This window comes from Myodes glareolus, chromosome 21, assembly GCF_982192425.1.
Source record: "Myodes glareolus chromosome 21, mMyoGla1.1, whole genome shotgun sequence".
Taxonomy (NCBI): Eukaryota; Metazoa; Chordata; class Mammalia; order Rodentia; family Cricetidae; genus Myodes; species Myodes glareolus.
The window spans coordinates 7786640-7810128 of record NC_142046.1 but is presented as its reverse complement, the minus strand read 5'-3'; the positions used below and the strand labels follow the sequence as shown (position 1 = coordinate 7810128).

The 23489-nt window shown below is 40.5% G+C and overlaps 1 protein-coding gene and 1 pseudogene across 4 annotated transcripts in view; both read left to right on the top strand.

Annotated features, from left to right (window-relative positions):
• Scai (suppressor of cancer cell invasion) overlaps nucleotides 1-23489 on the top strand; it is a 128972-nt gene that overhangs the window by 66192 nt on the left and 39291 nt on the right. For all 4 annotated transcript variants that reach the window (XR_015735816.1, XM_048429170.3, XM_048429173.3 and 1 more), the window contains 4 exons: nucleotides 3805-3936; nucleotides 17958-18053; nucleotides 19604-19690; nucleotides 21883-21981. Coding sequence is in view for 3 of the 4 variants with exons in the window: in XM_048429170.3 (XP_048285127.1) it covers nucleotides 3805-3936; nucleotides 17958-18053; nucleotides 19604-19690; nucleotides 21883-21981 (414 nt within the window). In the remaining variant the exon portion in view is untranslated. The remainder of the gene's footprint in view (nucleotides 1-3804; nucleotides 3937-17957; nucleotides 18054-19603; nucleotides 19691-21882; nucleotides 21982-23489) is intronic.
• LOC148118636 (large ribosomal subunit protein uL14m pseudogene) lies at nucleotides 4043-4636 on the top strand (annotated as a pseudogene).

The following is a 23489-nucleotide window of genomic DNA, read 5'->3' as shown; positions in this document are numbered from 1 at the left end:
ATAGAGGTGCTTATCACATTAGTCTTGAACTCTCAATCCTGCCTCCGCTTTCTGTATTCTGGGTTAGAGGCATGTGAGTCACTGTGCCCAATGGGCTACTGCTTTCCAGTATTTCCACTAATGCTGATTTTTAATTGTGTATTTAAAGATAAGATAGAGAGGTTGTATAGTGGCAGATGCCTAGAATGGAGTAGGAGTACCGTTATGAGGTCATGGATGGAGAATGCAGTCATGTGTTTGGACATATTTAGCTGTTCAGATGCAGGCATAGAATAGGTAGAGGATTGCATTTGTCAAATACCAGATAAATTGTCCTCTTTGAACACTTCTGTTGGAGCTCGGTGTGGTGTGAATAGTTTTTAGAGTTAACTTTTTAATTGAACTCATTTTGGAAGGCTAAATATAGTGAATAGAAGTCATTAAAAAGAAAAGAGGGCTGCAGGATGGTGACGCATGCTTTTAATCTCGCATGTGGGAGGCAAAGGCAGGTGGATCTCTGAGTTCAAGGACAGCCATGGCTACACAGAGAAACCCTGTCTGGGAGGGAAAAAAGAAAGAAAGAAAAATGAAAAGAAGAAAAGAAAAGTTCTGCATGGCATTGTTTCAGACAAGGTTTCCCTCGGGCTATATGTCTGTCATCTAGCATATTTCCACTCTTCTCTGAGCACATTTGGGTAAGATTGTCCAGATCATCATGTACTTTCTGGGCCTCGCTGATTTAATTATCCAGTTCCCCCAGGAGCTCAGACATTCTCCCTCATGCTCTCCGTGTCTTTTTTTTTATATTGTACACACATGCATGTCTACATGTGTACGTAATGGCTGTAGACTGAAGTATCCAGGAAGGAAGAGAAGTCATTTCCTTATTTCTTAGGTTTTACATTGATGTTTTTATTTGTGGAATCTCTCTCTCTTCCGCCCCTCTCTGGTTTCTTGGACGTTCTTAGAGTCTTTTCAATCTGAGTTTTTTTTTTTCATTCTAGAAATATATTATTCTGCAACTGTTTCTTCTCCCTTGTTTGGCTTTTCTGCCTGTATACACTAGTCCATGGGTGCTGATTTCTCTTGCCGCTCTAGCCCATATATCCCTTGACTTATTTTTCATCTCTTCCTAACAACTTTTGGCCTACTACTTTAAAGCTGACATTTGTGGATTATGAATTATTTTGAAAATCTCCATCTTGCTCTTCAACCAATCTATAAAGTTTATTATTTCGGTGATTATATTTGTTTTATAATAACAATTTCTACCTGCTTTGTTTCTAATATTCTCTCCTTAGTGAGCTTTATTCTGTTTACTTTTTCTTTTCTCCTCTGGAATCATCTGTCCTGTGGATGTTAACAACCTCATTGATGAGAATACAAGATGGAGTCAGGAAAGCTACAGCTTGGTTAATGCCTCTTCTGCTGTGCTTAGGAAATGAAGGGGAAGATTGCGGGCATGTGTTGAGAGATTTACTAGGATCAAAGTCTTTTTATATTACGGTTTGAACTCCCTTCTCAAGAACGAAACTATTCATAATTTCTTTCCTCTAGTCCATGAAGTGAGAAGAGCAGTAGGGTAACAGAACATGGGAAAAGGCAACACCAGCAGTATTGACATTGCATGTTAAATAACTTCAGGGCTGGGGAGATGGCTCAGCAGTTAGAACAGGTATTGCTCTTCCAGAAGACCAAGTTCAGTTCCACGTATCTATATTGAAGGCTGAACTACCTGTAACTACAGCTCCAGGGGATCCAACATGTCTGGTACCCACACACATGACACACACTCACATGGACACATAAAAACACATAGACAATTTAAAAATATGCCAGGAGGTGGTGCATGTCTTTAATCTCAGCACCTAGGAGGCAGAGGCAAATGGAGCTCTGTGAATTCAAGGTCACCTTGTTCTACAGAGCTAGTTCTGGACAGCCTGAGCTACACAAAGAAACCCTATCTCGAAAAACAGATGATAGATAGATAGATAGATAGATAGATAGATAGATAGATAGATAGATAGATAGATAGATAGATAGATAGATAGATAATAGACAGACAAATAAGACTTTCCCACCATCTGTCTCCACTGACACCTTGGTGTTACCCAGTAGACTTTTGACTATTCTGGGTCTGCTGATAGTTTTCCTGCCTTGCATCCACTGTTGCCTGTTCCAGATAATGTTGGAGAGAAAAAGTTCATTAGAATAACTCTGCCAGTGCCTAGCAAGATGGCTCAGCAGTTAAGAGCACTTCCAGAGGATACAAGTTTGGTTCCAGAACCCAGTTCAGTTCACAGTCACCTGTAACTCAGTTTAGAAGATCCAGTTTCTCTGGTCTTACACACCTGCACTCATGTGTACATACCCACACACACACACATATGCAATTTTTAAAATATGTATTAATACATAGTTAATATATTATATATTAAATCTTTTTTAATTTAAAAAGTAATTATACCCTAACTTCTTCCTCTGATCTCTGGCCCTTGTCTACTCTTGTCTTTTTGTCAAGACACTGGAACCAAATTTTACTGGGCTGTCCCAGGAATTTCTGTCTTTGTAATCACAATGAGTTATTGTTGTATGTCTTAATTTAGTATAGGTTATCTTTTTAAAATGGCTGGTTAGTATAATTGACTACATATGAAGAGAGCTTGTATTCAATGAAATGTAAATTAATTTTTTACATTTGGATAGGGGTTTGGAGGATGATTTACGGGACTTGGTTCTCTCCTTCCACTCTGTAGGGTTCTAGTACTCTAACTCAGGTCATCAGGCTTGACAGCAAGCTCTTCACCCATTGAACCCCTTTGCTGGATTTATCAAAAAGGATAGTTTCAGTATATACCTCTGTGCATGAGAGAGTTTTTATCCTTTTTATATTTATTGCCTCACCTTTTTTTAGAGTGTGTGTGTACACATACTATACATATGTTTGTGTTCTTTTGTGTATTGGTTCATATGTGTGTTAGGTGATATCCTCCTTATTTTTTGAAATAGGGTCTCTCAGTGGAACTTAGAGCTAGCTAACTCAGCTGATCTGGCTGGCCAGCCATCTCTAGAGGTCTGCCTGTCTGTCTTTTCCTCCTTACCTCTGGAATTCCAAGTGTGCACCACCCGTGCTCAGCTCTTGGTGTGGGTGCTGGTGTCCTCAAGTCCTCGTGCTCTTGTGGCAGGCACTTTGCCTGCTGGGATATCACCTCAGTCCCCACCTCCACCTTAAGTGGAGTGGAAATCGTGCCATAGAGTAAGTGCATGGATTTGAAGTCTGAAATACTTCCCTGGGTCAATTGTAGGGCTCATTAGATTGTTTTTAGGTTTTAATTGTTAAAATATGGAGAAGATGTGAAGGATTATCTTCTTTATTTTATTTTTTTAAACAATCTTTTTTATTTTACATAACAATCCCAGTTTCCTCTCCCTCCCCTTCTCCCACTATCCCTACCTTCCCCTCACCCCACCCAAAGTATTATGATCTAGGATAAATTTATAGAATCAAATTGGGCAAGTAGGTAAAAGGATCAGTATTTTAGATTATTAAACAGACCAAATGCCTGTAGTAGAATAGAAATTCAAATTATAGTTATTCGATGAAAGAACATTAAAAATGGCTTTGCATATGTTTCTGCCAGTTCTTAACACTACCAGTGTGAGATTGTTTATTTTCCAGCACGTCTTGCATGTTTTGATTATTGGAGTAATTAAAAGAGTTCTCTGCTTGTCTTGAGGGGGTGGGGAATGCCTTCAACTGCTGTAACTAGGGCCTCCTCCCACCCTCTGTTCACCAGCTGAGTAAATGAGCATGTTTCCTTACAGGACTGAATTTACTCTTAAAGAAACCATGTCCTCTGGAGGTGCTGAAGATGACATCCCACAGGGAGAGAGGAAGACAGTCACAGATTTCTGTTATCTTTTGGATAAATCCAAGCAACTGTTCAATGGGTTAAGGTTAGTAGACTCTTGATGTGTTAAACTTTCCTCTAATTCTGTTTTCCCTCTTATTGATATATGGTAAGTTTCTGAAAGTTATGTATGTATCCTATATGTAGGCGGGACGGAGCAGGGGCCTGGCCAGCGGGGTTCGTGGCGGGGAGATTCCCTGGGAGCCAACATGGTTTGGCATCTTGAGATCCCATGGCTGCCCTTCCTGGACTCTGGGGCTCTTTTGCCCATGTCAGCAGAACATTTGACCAGCGCTGCTTCAGCACCTCTGAGAGCCTCTGTGCAATCCAGAAAATGACTTGGTTGCATATAGTGGACAATAGTGCCCTGGGTAACACCCCGTACCATCGACCTCTTCAATGCATCCATGTCTATAACAAGAGTGGGGTGAGCAAGGTAGGCGACCAGATTCTGCTGGCCATCAGGGGAGAGAAGAAGAAAGCACTCATTGTGGGACTTCATATGTCTGGCTCCCGAATGACCCCAAGGTTTGACTCCAGCAACATGGTTCTCATTGAGATCAATGGGAACCCTGTGGAGACTCGTATTAAAACACCTATCCCAACCAGCCTTCGCAAGAGGGACAGCAAGTATTCCAAAGTGTTGGCCATAGCTCAGAACTTTGTGTGAGCGGCGTGCCTCTGCACCATGCATCCATTCCTTTCACGCTGGTGATAGTGTCCTGGAACAGAATAAATGTTTTAATGTGTGCAAAAATAAATAAATAAGTAAAAAATAAAGTCCAATTTTTCTGTGACCATTTGGGTCTTGTGCAACCTACTGGGTAGCCCTAACCTCTGCTTCATAGAGATATTGGTATTTTGAGTCTCTGCCCACTTCCCTTTTCTACCGCTGGCTTTTCCTGCCCATTGTTGGGAATCAAACCCAGGTTTGGTGCATACTAGGTAAGCATTCTTTTGTTGAGGTATGTTTTTCCAGCTATGAAAGGAGGGAAGGAAAGAAGAAAGGAAGGAATTATTATTTAGCAGTTATTGTTTTATATCTGTATCTAGAACTGTCTTTTATTATTCAAATTATTGTATTTATTCATTACGAGTGTGTACTTTGCCTGCATAAACATCTGTGCATCACTTGCATGTCTGCTGTCACCAGGAAAAAGCATCAGATCCCCTGAAACTGAAGTGACAGGACAGATGGTAAGCTGGCAGTTGAACCTGGGTCCTCTAGTACTAGGAGCAGCCACTGCTGAGCCATCCTTCCAGCCCCTAGGAACTTTTAGCATGGAATTTTAAAAGTATTTCAGTAGAAGGCTAAGTAGATGGACTCAGCTCATGAAACACTTGTCTTGGAAGCTTACGGTTCAGGAGATGGATCACTGAGTGTAGTGGTGTACACTTGTTATCCTTGCCTGGGGAGCTAGAGACAGGAGGATCCCTGGGGATCCTAGCCATCCTGTCTGACCAACTTGGTGAAACTTGAGGTCAGTGAGAGACCCTGTCTCAAAAAATAATGTGGATAACTCCTCAGTAACAGTGCCCAAAGCTGATCTGGGCAAATATGCACGCACACGGGGGAGAAGGGGGGAAGGCTACATACATACACAAATTCACAAAGATTTTAGTGGAGATGGTAATGAAAAGTCCATGATGTGTGATTAAATCACAGAAATAAAGGAAATTGCAAAAGCAGGGTTTTTTAAGATTAGAAAAATAATTATTTTAAAATCTGAGAGAAAGAGAGCGTGTTTGGTTTTTTTGATTTTTTTTTTTAATCTATGAATGTTTTCTTTATAATTTGTGTATGTGCAGTGCCAACAGAGAGGATGTCAGGTCCTCTGGAACTGGAGTTACAGGAGGTTGTGTACCACCATGTGGGTGCTAGGAACTAAACCTGAGCTCTCTGCAAGAGCAGCAAGTGCTTTCTTCCAGCTGAGCCATGTCTTCAGACTCCACATGATATTTTCGTTTCTTTTATTTTAAAATGAAAATTTTATGTTAAATGAATTTTCTGAGACAGGCATGGTGGTATATGCCTGTACTAGCTTTTTATCGACCTGATACAAGCTAGGGTCATCTGAGAAGAGGGAATTTCAACTGAAAAAAATGCTTCATCAGATTTCTTGTAGGCAAATCTATTGAGCAATTTATTAATTAATGAATAATGTGGAAGAATCCAGTCCACCAAGGGCTGTGCCACCCTGGGCAGATAGGCCAGAACTGTGTAAGAACGTAGCTGTGTAAGCCAGTGAGCAGCACTCCTCCCTGGCCTTTGCTTCGGTTCCTGCCCCAGCTTCCCATCTTAATGGACTGTGACTGGGAAAACCAGATCTCCCCTTTCTTCCCCAGATTACTTTAGACTGTGGTGTTTCCTCACAGCCATAGAAGCCAAACTGGGGCATTGCCTGTAATCTGGCTGCTCAGAAGGCTGAGGCAGCATAGTCTCCTGAGCCTAAATGCTTAGACTAGGTTGGACAACAGTTAAGACTCCACTGACAGAAAAAGAAAAAGAAAATTACTTTTGTGTGAAATAAAATCCCATGTATGTGTGTGCTTTCTGTGTTTATTAAAATGTAACCATTTGTTGTTTAATATTGAACCTTGTTTGAAAAATCCTTAGAAAGGACTCTCTCTGTCAGTATAAAGTCTTCCTTGGGGTTCCCAGGGTCTCAGGGTGGAGAAATGTTACCTTCTCAGCATTATTTACTTTGTCTTCTTTGAATTTCTAACCTAAAAAGTTTTCTTATTTCAACTTTTGATGCTTTTGGTTTGGTTTGGTTTGGTTTGGTTTTGGTCATTTATTTGCAATGTATAAGATTTCTTTGGGGCTAACAAAGAAAGTGTTTTTCATTGATTCTCTTCTGCCACCTTTGTGTGTGTTCTGGGGATAAAACTCAGATTGCCAGGTCCATGAGACATCTTGCTGTCTTGAGGAAGTTTTTTAATTGTCTCTTTTCTTCTATACTTGTGTTGGTTTAATTGGAAAACAAGATCACAGTGCCTATAGAGCACATGAAATCCATGGGTAGTCAGCCAGCACTCCACCCGGGGAGGGGCCAGTGGCATCCAGGTACAGTGGTGTCAGCTCTTATACTGGCCGTTTCCCCGGACATTCCTTCCACTCTTGCTGCTCCTCTTTCTGCTAGGTTTCTTTGTGTTTTCTCTTCTTGTGTTTCTTTTGGAGGACAGTGTGAGGAGCACATGTTGGAGATGCAGCCCAGCTGTAGTGAGTCTTTATATTCAAATTAAAAGATTTTAGTATATTTTATTTTTTTAAATTATGTATGGGGAGGGAGGTTGTGCACACAAGTGCAAATGTCCTGAGGCATTGGATTCCCCTGAGACTGGTGTTACAGGCTAGTGTGAGCCATCTAGTGTGGGTGCTAGGAATTGAGTTCAGGTCCTCTACAAGAGCCCTTCATGCTCTTAAATGCTGACCATCTTTCCAGTTCAAGTATTTAAAAAAAAAAGCAAACATACTCGTGTGACCTGAACTCAGAATAAAGATACAAAATGTAGAACCTCAGAAACTCCCTGGTGCTCTGTTATGGGGATTTTTACACTGTAGAAACCGAGTCTAAAAGTGCCTGTCAGTGCACAGGTTTCACGCTCTTCTGTGTACCATTTCACTGGGGGCACATGCCCTTCCATCTTGCATGAGATGCTTATTTGACTTATCAGGACCTTTTGTTTCTTCAGCTGTAATAATCTGAACAGAATGTTTTCCTTATACAAATCTCCTGTCTGGAATATATGCATAATACTTAGCTCTTCTTGCTGCTCACTGTGTAAGAAAACCGTCTAGAGAGTAAGAAATGGGTAAAATGAGTGGTGATTTGCTTATCGTAGTGCTTGCATGTAGTTACAGTAGTCATGAAGTGAGAATAATGTTTTTAAAAAGCTTTGAATACTTTCAGAAAGTGATCAAAAGCTCAAGTGCATTGCCAGGTTCTGATTGCCATAGTGACTAAAACAGTGGAAGCAGAATGGAATACTTGGTGGGATTATCCCAGGCAGCAATTTCAGACCTCGTTTTGAGAAACACAGCTGTGTCTCCCAGTGATAGTGGTAACTTGCAAAAGTGGAGGCCTCTACGTCCCTAATTATTTCACTTTAGAGGAGTAAGGACACAAAGCTGAAACAAGCCTTGGAGGAGCAGGTAGAGTTGTGGATGAGTACCAAAGTGAAATGTAGTGGTCTCAAGTGAAAGTAATACAGAAATTAAATAAATGTACTACAGATGCTTACAAAGGAAGGAATTATCTTTAGTACTTTCATTAGAGACCTATCTTTGTGATGCCCTTGTTCCTAAAAAAGAGGAAAACTGAGAAATGAAGTTTGTTCCATTGTCTCCTTCTTTTCCCTGTTCTCTATCCTCTTCTTCCTTTCTTCTTTCTTCATATTCTCGCAGAGGCAAGTTCAGTAAACTAGTCATTTCAGACGTGATATTTCTGTTCATTCTTGTGCTCCTTGTAGTGTACATTTGGCCTAGAAAGCCACCAAATACATTGGGTTCATGGTCTAGAAAAGTGTTTACTTAGAAATTTAATGTGAGGGGCTGGAGCAACAGCTCAGCAGTTAAGAAATTTAATGTGAGCTGGGTGTGGATACACGTGTAATCCCAGCACCTGGGACACAGAATTAGAACACCACAAGTTCCAGGCCAACCTGGGCTACACAATAAGGTCAGAGACAAAAATAATAATAGTAAAGAAAAAAGAAAGAGATCTAATATAAGCTATAAATGTAATCATATATTCTAGCTACCTTTATAAAAGTAAAGAAGAAACAATAATATATATTATTTTATTCAATATGCTAATAGTTCTGTTTCATCATGTGATCTGTGTAGGACTTACCAAGATATTTATGTCCCTGGTGCCAAGTCCTTGGTTGCAGTGACTGTTTTACTCTGGCTTGGATCTCAATTCAGATTAGACCATAAATTCTCATTTCTAGTACTCAGTAGCTCTGTGTGACTTGTGCTCAGGCAAAATTTTACCAAGTTTTAACTTCTGTGTCATGGTGGCCAACATGGCTCCCTGGTTAATCTGTATTGGCTGTTCTGGGTCCTCTTCTTTGCTTTCGTTTTTCAATTCCTTTCTGTAGATGCAGACAGCATAGAGGGCATTTGTTGTGGGCAGTTCATAACCAACCACCTGCATTTTGATGATTTCAGGCACTTTGTCATTTGTTATATTCTTTCATGAGGGATGCCATAACAAAGTAACATCAGCTAAATGCTTAAGAACAGGGCATGTATTTTCTCCCAGTTCTAAAGGCAGCAAGTCCAAATTTAGGATGTTGGCAAGTTTGATTTTCTCTGAAGACCATGCTCCGTCCTGTATCCTTACACAGCCATTGTTATATGAGAGCCCTGGCATTTGTCTGTGTGCCCAGATCTTAGGACACAAATCATACTAGCTTAGGACCCCAAAGTTAGTATTGATAAAAAATGTTTTCTGTGAGCTTTTAGAAGGTTGTCTTGTTCAATTTGGTGAAAGTTCTGAGTAGATTCAAAGCTTCTACCAAGTCTAGCAGTTTAGATGTCAAATGACATTGTAAACCTTGGGCAGACTGGTGAGTTCTCAGCAGTTCTCTTTAGCTCTCAGACGTCTGAGACGGCTCTTCTCAGATCTTAACTGTCTGAATGGGTGCAGAGCAGGGCCTTCTTTCTGGTCCCGTCAAGGTGTTGCTGGAAGCTAGATTAGGGATGATTTGGGATAATGTCCCTGTAATTAGTTTTTGTTTGTTTTTCTTTTTCTTTCTTTTTTTTTTAATTAAAAATTTCCACCTCCTCCCATTCCCTCCCCCTCTCTTCACTCCCCCTTCCCCTCCCTCTCCAGTCCAAAGAGCAGTCAAGGTTCCCTGCCCTATGGGAAGTCCAATGTCCTCCCCCCTCCATCCAGGTCTAGGAAGGTGAGCTTCCAAACAGACTAGGCTCCCACAAAGCCAGTACATGCAGTAGAATCAAAACCCAGTGCCATTGTCCTTGGCTTCTCAGTCAGCCCTCATTGTCAGCCACGTTCAGAGTCCGGTTTGATCAAATGCTCCATCAGTCCCAGTCCAGCTGGCCTTGGTGAGCTCCCATTAGATCAGCCCCGCCGTCTCAGTGGATGGGCGCACCCTTCGCATCCTGACTTCCTTGCTCATGTCCTCCCTCCTTCTGCTTCTCATTTGGACCTTGGGAGCTCAGTCCAGTGCTCCAATGTGGGTCTCTGTCTCTATCTCCATCCATCACCAGATGAAGGTTCTATGGTGATATGCAAGATATTCATCAGTGTGGCTATAGGATAGGGTCAGTTCAGGTGCCCTCTCCTCAGCTGCCCAAGGAACAAGCTGGGGACATCTCCTTGGACACATGGGAACCCCTCTAGAGTCAAGTCTCTTGCTAACCCTAAAATAGCTCCCTTAATTAAGATATCTACTTTCCTGCTCCCATATCCACCCTTCCTCCATCCCAACCATCCCATTCCCCCAAGCTCTTCCCATCCTCCCCTTCTCACTTCTCTCTCCCCCTCTCCCCTTACCCCCACCCTACCCCCACCCCCAGTCTCCCAATTTTTGCCTGGCAATCTTGTCTACTTCCAATATCCAGGAGGATAACCATATGTTTTTCTTTAGGTTCACCTTCTTATTTAGCTTCTCTAGGATCATGAATTATAGGCTCAATGTTCTTTATGGCTAGAATCCACTTATGAGTGAGTATATACCATATTCATCTTTTTGGGTCTGGGTTACCTCACTCAGGATGGTGTTTTCTATTTCCATCCATTTGCATGCAAAATTCAAGATGTCATTGTTTTTTACCGCTGAGTAGTACTCTGATGCGTATATATTCCACACTTTCTTTATCCATTCTTCCATTGAGGGGCATCTAGGTTGTTTCCAGGTTCTGGATATTACAAATAAAGCTGCTATGAACATAGTTGAACAAATGCTTTTGTAGTATGATAGGGCATCTTTTGGGTATATTCCCAAGAGTGGTATTGCTGGATCCTGGGGTAAGTTGATCCCGAATTTCCTGAGAAACCACCACACTGATTTCCAAAGTGGTTGCACAAGTTTGCATCCCCCCCCCCCACCAGCAGTGGATGAGTGTTCCCGTTACTCCATATCCTCTCCAGCAAAGGCTACCATTGGTGTTTTTGATTTTAGCCATTCTGACAGGTGTAAGATGGTATCTCAAAGTTGTTTTGATTTGCATTTTCCTCATCGCTAAGGAGTTTGAGCATGACCTTAAGTGTCTTTTGGCCATTTGAAATTCTTCTGTTGAGAATTCTCTGTTCAGTTCATTGCCCCATTTTTTAATTGGGTTAATTAGCATTTTAAAATCTAGTTTCTTGAGTTCTTTATATATTTTGGAGATCCATCGAAGGGGTGAGTGTGTTCCTGACCAGCAGCAGAAGCCCCGGCAACGGAGCACAGACATTGTTTTTCTTGAGGTAGAGTTTGGGGGTGTTGGTTTTGTTGTTTTATTTTGTTCTGTTCTGTTCTTTTTTGAGACTAGTGCTTTATGTAGCTCTGACTATCCTGAGACATAAGCCTCCTCTGCCTGCTGAGATCTGGGACTAAGGCCATTTTCCACCATGCCCAGCCTGTTGTTTCTAAGCTCTTCCAGGAGGATGTGCAGGGTGACTGAGCAGGTAGAAGTGCTTCCTGCCAGATCTTATATTCTGAGTTTGATCCCTATGACTCTCACATGGCGAAAGTTAGAGAGATGACCCAGTGGTTAAGAGCATCTCTTGATCTTGGAGAAAGCCGAGGTTTGGTTGCCAAGCACTCACATGTCTGCTCATAACTACCTATAACTCCAGTTCCTGGGGATTCTCTGCTCTCTTCTGTTCTCTGGGTGCCTTGTTTATGTGATATACTTATATATGTGTAATCAAAATACTCATACCCATAAAATAAAAGTAATAGATTAAAAAAAGAACCCTCTAGGAAGAGCAAACTGAGAGAAAATGTAATGCATCGTGAGATGCTCTGCAAACAGTGCTTGTCCTGGTCCCAGATGGCACCCAGTTTTGCCTGTGTTTGTCAAGAGTGGGAGCTGCTGTTGCAGACAGTGATGTTCTTAACTGAGGTGGGAACAAGAGTCTCAAACACCACTTGGTTCTTGACGCCAGGAATAGAATCTTCTGGTCTCTTGCTCCTCGAGAGAACCAGCATCTAAAACATTTTTAGATACTAACACATCTGTAAGATAGTCTTGGCCAGTTGCCAGAAGTAAGCCTTAAAAATCTTAGGAAGAGGCATGGGGTTTAAAGATGTACCCTAAGCTGGCTGCTGGCAGCATACATCTGTCATCCTGGTTACCCCAGAGAATGAGTAGGAGGGTCTCACAAACCCAGAAATTCAAGACCAACCTGGGCAGCATAGTGAGAGTAAGAACAAAATGAAACAAAAAGTTGACATCCTTTTTTGCCAGGAACATGATAGCATTGGAAAATAAAGTTATTAGTAGGTCTGTTTCTAGATGTGACACCCTTAAGCCTCCTGTAGCTGGTTCTCAGATATCATTACATTGCTTTATTTGACTTAACAAGTCTGAATTCAAATTATTCAGCTACTTGATATCATAAACCATCATTAGGAATGACTGATGTACTAAGTGTCTTTTATATGCCAGCCCCACCACTCTGGGCATCACAGTAGACACAGGGCAGGATATAAAGATCAGCAGAGCATTTTCCCCTTTTTATTCAAAACAAAAAAAAAATGACTTGACTTGTTCGTCAGCAACATTAAGGCATCTTCCCCTGCCCAAAACACTCAGCTTTTTATACCTGTGAAACTTTACACCCTGTGGTGTTTAATTTTCTCTTGTTGCTCAGACAGAGCCCCTGACAAAAACAACTTCAGGAATGAATGGTTCATTTTGCTCACACTGTCCTGGTAGAGCCATGATGGAGGAGGAAGGCCAAGACCACAGTAAAGAATGTGCTAGTGCTCTAGCCTTTTCCCCATGTGTAATCTGTTCTCCAGCCCCTGGAGCGGGGCCACCACACTCCAGGTGGACCTTCCATCCTCATTCACACCTCGACACTCCATCTAGGTGATTGTTAGAGTCTGAGGACCTGACTTCAGTCCCTGTGACCCACGTGATAGGATACAAGAACCAAGTCCTAGAAGTTGTCCTTTGACCCCCACATCCACATGTGTCACATATGCCCATTCCAATAAATAAAGGTAGCTTTAAAATATTTTACTGCAAGCTCTAAACAAGGACCTTCTCAGTGTGGCTTTCTTAGTCTCAAATGCCTTTTGTCTAATAAACATATAGGAACATGGGTTGGAACAGATGTAATGTCTATCTTACAACTTTTTATGCATAAATAACAGATTTGTGCATAGGCTAGGTGCTTGTTGACTAAAGGCTTATTCAGAGAAGCCAGAATATCTCTTGGTCTTTAGCCACAGCTCTGTGGAAGATCTGCAGCACCCTAACCCTGGACTATTGTATGTCTATAGAGAAGAGCAGAAACAAACATTTGGGAAGATTTATGAAGTTTATCCTGTTGGACATGTGATATACCAATAGGCCACTTTACTCTTTTTCTTGAGACATTTTTTTTCTAGATGATTGTCCTTTTTCTTCAGATGTCTCATTTGTCCAGTGTTCTTCAGTTTCCTTAGCTAGATGCCTTTATTTTCCTGAAAAGACAAAAACAAAACTCTGTCCCAACCCTAACTTTGGTGAGTTTCTCTTTTCGCAAGTTGTATCTGATCAAATGAGAAGCATTTGTTAGACTTATAAGTTAGTTTAGATTGAATGGTCATGCTGTTTGATGAACCTCTTCTAATCAGGAGTTCTCCCTTGTTCAAATCTAACCTTTATCAATAAGATCATGCCTGTGGCTCCTTGTTCTCCACCTGGGCAGGCGGTAGGATTGGGTTGGTAGGCATACACAGGCAGGAAAGAATGGTAGATTCCCTCGGCCATACACAGAGATATTTCCAGACTGCACACTGTGCTGCATGGCAGATTTAGCTTTTACTCAGATAAAAAGGGCTTATATGCTGCACGGGTGCTATGCAGAGTGGAAGTGGTGGGCACGAATCTCACCCAGCGGTCCCAGAGCTGGCAATAAGATACCTACACCATATTGAAAGTCTGAGAGGGGCAGAGCCAGCATCCAGGGCTACCACAACACACTGCTTATCATTTTAAAGCATTCCTGGTCAGAAAATAATTACAGAAATGCAATAAAGACAGAGTCAGACAGAAATAAACCTCTGAATGGGTCACAGTGTGTTTGAAAAATATCCATAGGCTTGAGAGAAAGAAGAAAAATAATATAGATAAAATAAAGTCTTTAAAGAGACAGTACAGACAGTCATAGAGTGAAGGAGTAAAGAAAACTAAGTCATATTAAGATGGAAGATATTCAGAAAGTCTGATTATGTATATTATTGTTTTCTTTGAATTTTTTGACTATGCATGAGCTAAGTACAAAGACACATTTCATAGGCTGGAGAGATGGCTCAGAGGTTAAGAGCACTGCCTGCTCTTCCAAAGGTCCTGAGTTCAATTCCCAGCAACCACATGGTGACTCACAACCATCTGTAATGAGGTCTGGTGACCTGTTCTGGCCTGCAGGCATACACACACACAGAATATTGTATACACAATAAATAAATAAATAAATATTTTTTTAAAGAAGAGACATTTCATTATATGGGCTGCCGAGTTAAACCAACATTTATACTTTAAGGTATCTTGACTTCAAAATTTGATCCTAAGGATATGTTGCTTTGGAAAAGAGGTTCTGCTTTTGCTTTTACAGAAGATGAGAACCTGTGGATTGCTTCCAGGCTAATGTGGTTTGATGGAACAAGACCCCCTGAAAGGTCTCTGCGAACCCCTCAAAATTACTTCACCCAACAAAAAGCAGGAAACAGTTTAGAGAGAACTATGTCCAAATTCTCAAATATTGTTTATAAATATTTTTTATATTTAAAGGGGGATATGCTATAGAGATGACTACTTTTCATTGGTATGGATCTTGGTCTATTGAAACAAATTTTAAGGTCCATTTTGTTATATGTATATTTCTACTCTCAATTAAGGTATTGTGTTTGTGCAGCTCATTTAAAAATGTAATGTGGGGGCTGGAGAGATGACTCAGTGGTTAAGAGCACTGGCTGCTCTTCCAGAGGTTCTGAGTTCAATTCCCAGCACCCACATTGTGGTTCACAACCATCTGTAATGAGATTTGGTGCCCTCTTCTGGCACATGGGCATACATGGAGGCAGAATGTTGTATACATAATAAATAAATCTTTTAAAAATGTAATGTGTAATTAAGAAGTACAGGTTAATAGATAGTCATCTGTAATAATCAAGACTGTAGTCATATTAGGTAGGTTTTCTAGATGTACAGAGATATATTTTAGATGGATAGTTATTCTTCAAACCTTTCAAAGACCTTCAGATTATGACATTTAAAATGTTTAAGAAATTAGGACTTTTCTTGGCAATGAGATACATCTGTTCTTGGCAATACCAATCTACTTCAAGAGGATGATGGGCATCGAAGAGGCTCCTTATTGAATTGGTTAGCCATTTGGGCAAGAAACTGCTCTTGCCTGAACTGTTTGATGATATGCTATATGAACTGTACATGCAGAACCCACAGAAAAATGACTGGTGAACTTGCCTAAAGAAGATGAGGGTTCCTGCTTCATGAGAGAACTGCCAGACATTTTCCAGAACACAGAAGAAAGCAAATGATGAGCTTTGACAGTACAAGTCATAAAAGATCTTCAAATTTCCTGCTTCATGGAAAAGTCGCCGGATACTATGGGCCTGTAGGCTGAAGATGGATGCTGCAATGATACAGAAGAACTTTGGGTCACTGTCCAAGCAGTGAGATGTCTCTATCTGTTCTAGAGTTTTGGAAGTTGCTTACAATGCACTTCCTTTTAACTTAGGTAATATTATATCCTTCTGGTGTCTTTGATGGAGTTGAAGAATAGATAGTTATAGTTTAGTTGTGATAAAAGATAACCACTGCCTGGCTCCTGTGGTTAACTGGTAGGTAGCTCTGCCCTCTGATCTCCAGGCAAGCTTTGTCAGAACATAAACCAAAGCAGCACCTTAAAGAATCAGGCTCATCATTTCGTCTCTTTAGTGCCCAGCCTTCTGATGTCTGTCGGCAGCATTGAAGATTCAAAGAGAGATTGGTGTCATACCTACACATTCCTCTAAAACCTCAGAAAAATAATGTGAACAGCCAGCTTGCAACATCAGTGCCTATCCAAAATGAAATGCAAGGTCATTTAATTCACAGAGCCCCATTTAATTTAACTCCATTAATCATTAATTTCCCATATATTGACAGCAATAATAATCAGATGATGCATTCAGAGTTAAAAGCCAGAGTCAAGCTCTGAATTTTAGAAGAATTTATCTAAGGCTCTTTTTTTTTTTCATTTTTGTTTTTCAAGACAGGGTTTTTCTGTATAGCTCTACCTGTCCTGGACATGTTGTGGATCAGGCTGGCCTCAAACTCACAGAGATCCACCTGCCTCTACCTCTGCCCCTGCGTGCTGGTTTAAAGATGTGCACTACCACCATCATTCAAAAACTTTTATCAAATATCTTATTTAATTTTAGACTCTTAAGCATTTTATAATGGTTTATATGTGAGCTTCTATGATATGTGTCATTAGAAAAAGGGTGATCATAAGAAATAAGTTAACCTTATTTTGTAAAACTTTTTTATAGCTGATTCTTAAAATTTTTTTCTGTGTATCTGGTATGGAGAAGAGGGTAGTGATCACAAGCCATGCAATTTATGAGAAGGTAGAAGGACAGCTCTTGGGGATTGGAGCTCTTCTCTCCCATGTGGGTCTTGCAGCTCCTACTCAGGTCATCAGCCATGGCAGCAGACTCCTTCACTTCCTAAGCTATCTTCAGCGCAGTTGTGATTCTTTAGACTGGAATGATAAATGCTCCAAATTCTTTGGAAGAAATTAGTATTGTAGCAAATGTAAGTGGCTAACACTGTTTGTTGTTCTAAAAGTGAGAAATGTTTGTATTTATCATTTTTCTACTTCGACTGCTTATAGACCTTTCCTTTATATTTTTTTTTCTCTTCCATCTCTCCCCCTTTGGCAGAATTTAACTTTTTCTTAGAGCATTTTATTAAAGTACAACTAACTGATACAACCAGGGCTAACTAGTAACATTCTCATTCTGCCTTCTTTGTGTAGACCCTGAGTTCATTTGTCACATTGCCTGCATTCCAGATCACAGTAGGCAGATTTCTGCCATCCTGCCAATGACCTCATTTCCAGCTATTGTTTAAGAGTTACCTGCTCCTCAGCCCAGTGCCAAGGTCTCTCACAACAACAACCTGCTTGCAACACCAGTTTTTACACTCTCTTTTCTAGCATACTGCTGCTATAACAAATGTCCTAAATTTTCATGCCTTACTACAATGGGGATTTATTTCTAACTCCTTGGTTACCTGTGAGTTGTCTGCAGCTCTCTGAATCCATTAAATATTTTTTCTCTGTGTTGCAGGCTATAGAGTAGTCAGTTTTAGATCAGATGGTGAAGTGAAAATGGAATAACTTACAATTACATTCTTTGCCCCAAACAAGATAATATTGTTAGGCTTAATATTCATACAGTAGGGAGTATTTGTTTCTCTAAGGCAGATATCGCAGCTCATCAGGCTTAGGGACATGTATTTCTCTTCTAAGAAGGAGATAGAATAGCATCAACTACAAACCCACTTCTAGTTATGACTGTATTTCGTAAGCAGTGTTTTCAGATTGTTTTGTCTTAGCTAAAGTATCCGAGTAAGTCTATCTATCACCTGCCAGTGAAGATATGATTGTGTCCTCATGGGGAGAGTTGTATGCCAAGGACACTAAGGTGAACTGTAATTTAGTGCAAGACCAGGAAAATATGTTCTGGACCACAGAATTATTTTTGCTTCAAAAATTTTTATTTGGTTTAACAGAAAACCTATGGTAAATACTTTAATTGATGCAGTTTTTACCATAACAAGACAATTTCCAAAATTTAATGTGAACATACACTTTATTTTTACAGAGATTTGCCTCAATATGGACAGAAGCAGTGGCAATCCTACTTTGGAAGAACTTTTGATGTTTACACCAAACTCTGGAAATTTCAGCAGCAGCATCGGTAAAGAGTTTCATAGCTAAAGGGTGTAAAGGTGCATTGTATAGTTGTATATTCACCATAGTTCTGACCATGAACAAATCTAGTATCTTATTTTGTTCTTTATTTTGGTTTACATTTTGTGTGTGTGTGTGTGTGTGTGTGTGTGTGTGTGTGTGTGTGTATTACTTACTGGAGTCAGATCTTGATTTCTACCATGTGGGTTCTGCAGATCTTCCTGGAGCTTTTGAAATAACATAGTTCAGTGCTCCTAGGTTAAGATCAAGTGTAAAGTAATATATCTCATGAACCAAATGAAAATAGTGGTTTTTTTCTGTTTAAGATTTTTAGTGTGTTCTCTAACTTTTAATGATGGTGTTGTATGGAAAAATAATCTACTCCTACTTGCACCTGAGAAGATGACCTGTGGCCTTCTAAACCACATTTGAAATGTGGTTAGCTGTCCACACTGTTTGAGGAGGAAGAGTTTTATTTTTTCTTTTGTGAGACAGGTCTCACTATGTCGCCTTGGCTGGCCTGGAACTCTGCAGACCAGTCTGATCTCAATCTTACCAAGATCCATCTGCCTCTGTCTCTCAAGTGCCAATATTAAAGGTATGATTCCCCCAGCCCAATGGAACTATAGAGAACTTAGACTATATTCTCTTTTTTCTGTTTTCTTTTTGGTTTTTTCTTTTTCTTTTTCTGATATTGGATCTCACTTCATTATCCAGGCTGACGTAGAAACCCCTGAGAATTCATCAATCCTCCTGCCTCCGCCACCTCACAACTGGCCTTTGCCTCCTGAGTTGTGGGATTACAAATGTGAACCATTGCAACAGGCTTTCAGTAGATATTTTTTTTTTCTGAGACAGGGTTTCTCTGTGTAGCTCTGACTGTCCTAGAACTTGCTCTGTTACCAGGCTGGCCTCAAACTCACAGAGATCTACCGTCTTCTGTCTCCCGAGTGCTGGGATTAAAGCTGTGCTGCCACAGTGTGTGTGCCTGGCTTCAGCAGACATTTAATAACTATTTTTTAAGCTGAGTATGTTGGTATACACCTATACTTCTAGTTCTTAGGAGGTGGAAATAGGATCAAGAATCCATGGTTATCCTCAACTACAGAGATAGGCCAGTCTTAGCTACATGTAATCCTGTCCCTAAAAGAACTGAGGCTGGAGAGAAAGTGTTTGTCTTACAAGTTTGAATCCCAGCAATCAAGGTGGTGAAATGGGAAGAATCCCTGTCTAGCCTCCGTGCACAATAGTGACCACGAAGGTGAGGGGCAAGGGCTGACAGTGAGGGCTATCCTCTAACAGCTACACCTGAGCTCACATTATCACGTACTCATGCACATGTATGTACAGATTGTATATACATATACCCACAAAGATGTAACACAAATCAGTCAATTAATAGAGAAACATTTTTAATGTAGTTGAATGGTTATGTTGAAATCTTATAATTCATAAGTTGTGCTAATTGGATGTTATTTTATCATTTAATTTACAGAACTGGTTATTTTTGAAATTTATGTTTTGTTATTTCTATTTTTTTGTCTTCTATGTAAACAGACAAGTCTTGGATAATCGGTATGGCTTGAAGCGGTGGCAAATAGGAGAAATTGCTTCCAAGATTGGGCAGCTGTATTACCACTATTAGTAAGTGAATTACACATGGAATGAAGAAAGTGTTTCTTTGGTTAAAACAGCATGTAAGAGAGAGAAAACAGTGAGTTACAGACAGAATTTTGTTCAGGCCAGATGGATCAGGATGGCACCATGAAATGGCCTTGCGGAATTCAAGCAGTGTTATGTATGCTAGGTGGTCTCTTCAGTAACTCATTCGATCAGACCTGAGGAATTTTATCTTTTTCTTTTAAATAAATGATGAGTACTAAATATATTTATTGTTCTTGGGGCTTTTTACGTTTTGATGGTGTGTAGAGACACAGTATGTATATTCACAGCATCCTTTAAACACTCATCCTAGTTGGCTATGCTTGAAAGGTCATGTGACAAAAATAGACAGTTGTTTGCCGCCTTAGAATAGTAACATCTGTGTAGTCCCACCTTTGAGTGAAGGAAAGAAGAAATCTCCTTTTACAAATGTGACTCTCAGTACAAAGAGACATCAGTAACCAAAGACTTGGGCCTCAGGTAGGCAAACCTCTGTGAGCTCAAGGCCCAGCCTGGTCTGCAGAGTGAATTCCAGGACAGCCAGAGATACACAGAGAGACCTGTCAACAAAACAGAACAAAAAGATAAGAAACATCCTCGTCTTCCCAGCTTTTGCATGGCACTCAGAGTACACAGCCATTGTAATCGTGAACCCTTAACACCTACAGATGTCTACAGTGGATCTGCACTGAAAAGGGCTCATTAACAGCCAGACCTTGATGGAGGAGAAATCAGGGGACCCTACTCACTTCTGAGCCATTTCCTGCTGGTAGATAATATGTCAGTGCTGTGGTTATGTACTTCCTGTACCCTCACCAGATTCCAGTAGATAGTCCCAATCTAACGCTTGCATAAATGGCCCTGATTACACTAAATGGGTCATACAACAAAACCATGTCATGAATCTGGGTAAAGGACATGAAAAAACAAGACTTGATAAGAATGGGAAGGTGAGAAAGAGGAGAGAGTAACCAGAATTGTTGTTTGTTTTACTCTTCACTCTTTGGGAGCCCGCCACCCAGTTCCCAAGTAAATACACACAGAGGCTTATTCTTACTTATAAGTGCCCGGCCTTAGCTTGGCTTATTTCTTGCCAGCTTTTCCTAACATAAATTATGCCATCTACCTTTCGCCTCTGGGCTTTTAACTTCCTTTATTTCTGTGTATCTTTTCTTTCCTTGTTATTCTGTGCCTGGCTGGGTGGCTGGCCCCTTCTTTTCTCACTCCTTGATCTTCCTCTCCCCAGATTTCTACTCCTATTTTTTTCTCTCTGCCTGCCTGCCCAACCTACCTTTCCCCTGCCTTGCTATTGAGCATTCAGCTCTTTATTAGACCAATCAGGTGTTTTAGACAGGCACAGTAACACAGCTTCACAGAGTTAAAACAAATGCAGCATAAAAGAATGTAACATCTTTGCATCATTAAACAAATATTCCACAGATAAACAAATGTAGTGCATCTTAAATTAATATTCCATAACAAGAATGCATTGTGTGTATGCACACATGCGTGTAAAATTGTCAAAGCATTAAATAAATTTTTAAATTATTTTTGAAAGTTTCTTTTTTTTTAAGATTTATTTATTGTGTATATAGTATTCTGCCTGCATGCATGCCTACAGGCCAGAAGAGAGCACCAGATCTCACTACAGATGGTTGTAAGCCACCATGTGGTTGCTGGGAATTGGACTCAGGACCTTTAGAAAAGTAGGCAGCACTCTTAACTACTGAGCCATCTCTCCAGCCCTGAAAGTTTCTTATTAAGTTAGACATACTAAACAGACTACATAGCTCATTAGCATCCCTCAAAGAGTAGCATGAGTTAATAAGGAGGGAAAAGCAAAAGAAATGGGTGAAAATTTCAGTACCAGCTGATTAGGGAGAAGTTATAGAAGGTCTAGACCTGGGTGCAGATATACTCAAGTAGTATGCTGACATTTTGTAGAATGGTAATGACATGAGCTTTGATTGACTTCCAAAAAGCTTAGGAGCAGCAAGGAAATATTTTGTTGTTGCTATTGTTCCTAGACAATTGACAAACGATATGAGTAGTACTTTGCTGACTCAGAGTTAGCATAGTCATTAGCATCCCCCATGTAGAATTGGACAATCTGGAACAAGTGTTTCTCATGAGGAATACACCCAGCTTGATCCATATTTGAATTTTTTTCTTAGTTTACGAACATCTGAGACCAGCTATCTGAATGAGGCTTTCTCCTTCTACTCTGCAATCAGACAGAGATCATACTACTCTCAAGTTAATAAAGAGGACAGGTATGTATTATCTGTGCTTTCAGAAAGATGACAAGACATTTAGCATTTTAGTGTGTGTGTGTCCATGTGCATGCACATGCGAAGGTGAGAGAACGACTCTGAGGAAGTCTCTCACCTTCTCTACTTCAGCACACAAGTTCTGAGAGTCCCGCTCAGGTCTTCAGGCAAGTGCCTTTATCTGCTGAGCCATCTCATCGCTGAGAGGTTTTCTTGATCTATGTAGGTTGCACAAGCTTCCTAGGAAACAAAAGGCTCTAAAACTAGGCTTTACTAATGTCATTGTTATTTCTAGTCCATGTAGTTTTTAGTCATATACATTTTATATATATATATATATATACATATATATATTTATACATACACAATATATATATTCGTCTTCAAAAGTCTATTGGCAACTATTACATACAACCAGAGAAAAAGGCTGCTAGTGTTCTTTGAATTTTCTTTTTTAAGCCCACTACTCTGATGTGTGGTAGCAAATATCATTAGCCCCAGCACTTGGGAGGCAGATGCAGGTGGAGGTCGGTAGGCTACATAGTGAGACTGTCAAAAAAAGTCCCGAAAGACAGAAACACAATACTATTTTGACCACCTTGCCTGATTGAGCACCACCGTTTGCTTTATGAAGTCTTGTAGGATTCGTGGATTCCCGGTAGAAGTCTGTTGACTTGCCATATACTCCCCCTTGACAAGTGCATGGGGAAGGGAAAGGCAGAGTGTGTGTGAGGTCCTGACTGAAGACTGTCTTCTGCTGAGGCTGTAGATAGACACTGGGGAGGGCTGACTGGCAGCCGTCAGAGGAGCTGCAGCTGGAGAAACGATCAACTGCGGGTTTCATTGCATTTCAAGGATTGTTGAAGAACTTTCAGGCACAAAAGATGATGTGTTCCCTGCACCCCCAGGGACAGGACTCACAACCAATGTATAGTGGAAAATTGGCTTTTCTTAGTAGTAGAAGAAATAACATAGGTTTGATGTTTTTCCTTTTTTTAAAATTTCATTTTATTTTTGTTTTTTGAGACAGGGTTTCTCTATGTAACAGCTATGGCTGACCTGGAACTCTGTGTAGACTGCTTCTGCCTCTGCCTCCCAAGTACTGCACTCCATCACTGCTTTTCTTTTCATTTTCTTTTTCTTTTATTTCTTAAGTTTTTTTTAATTTCTTTTATGCTGAACATGGTAGTATATGCCTTTAATATAAGCACTCAGGAGGCAGAGGCAGGCGTTATATCTCTGTGAGTTTGAGGCCAGCCTGGTGTTTGCCTGCATGTGTATGTGCGCTTCATTTGTGCACTTCATTTGTGCCTCGTGCCCAAGAAGGTCAGAAGAGGGTGGATCCCCTAGAATGAAATTACAGATTATTGTGAGCATGTGGGTGAACACAGGTCCTCTGCAAGAGCAGCAATATCTCTCACCTGCTGAGTCATCTCTCCAGCCCCGTCATGGCATTGTTTCTTATGCACTGAAATTCTCCATAGATGCTTGTAGAATGAACGAATGTAGAA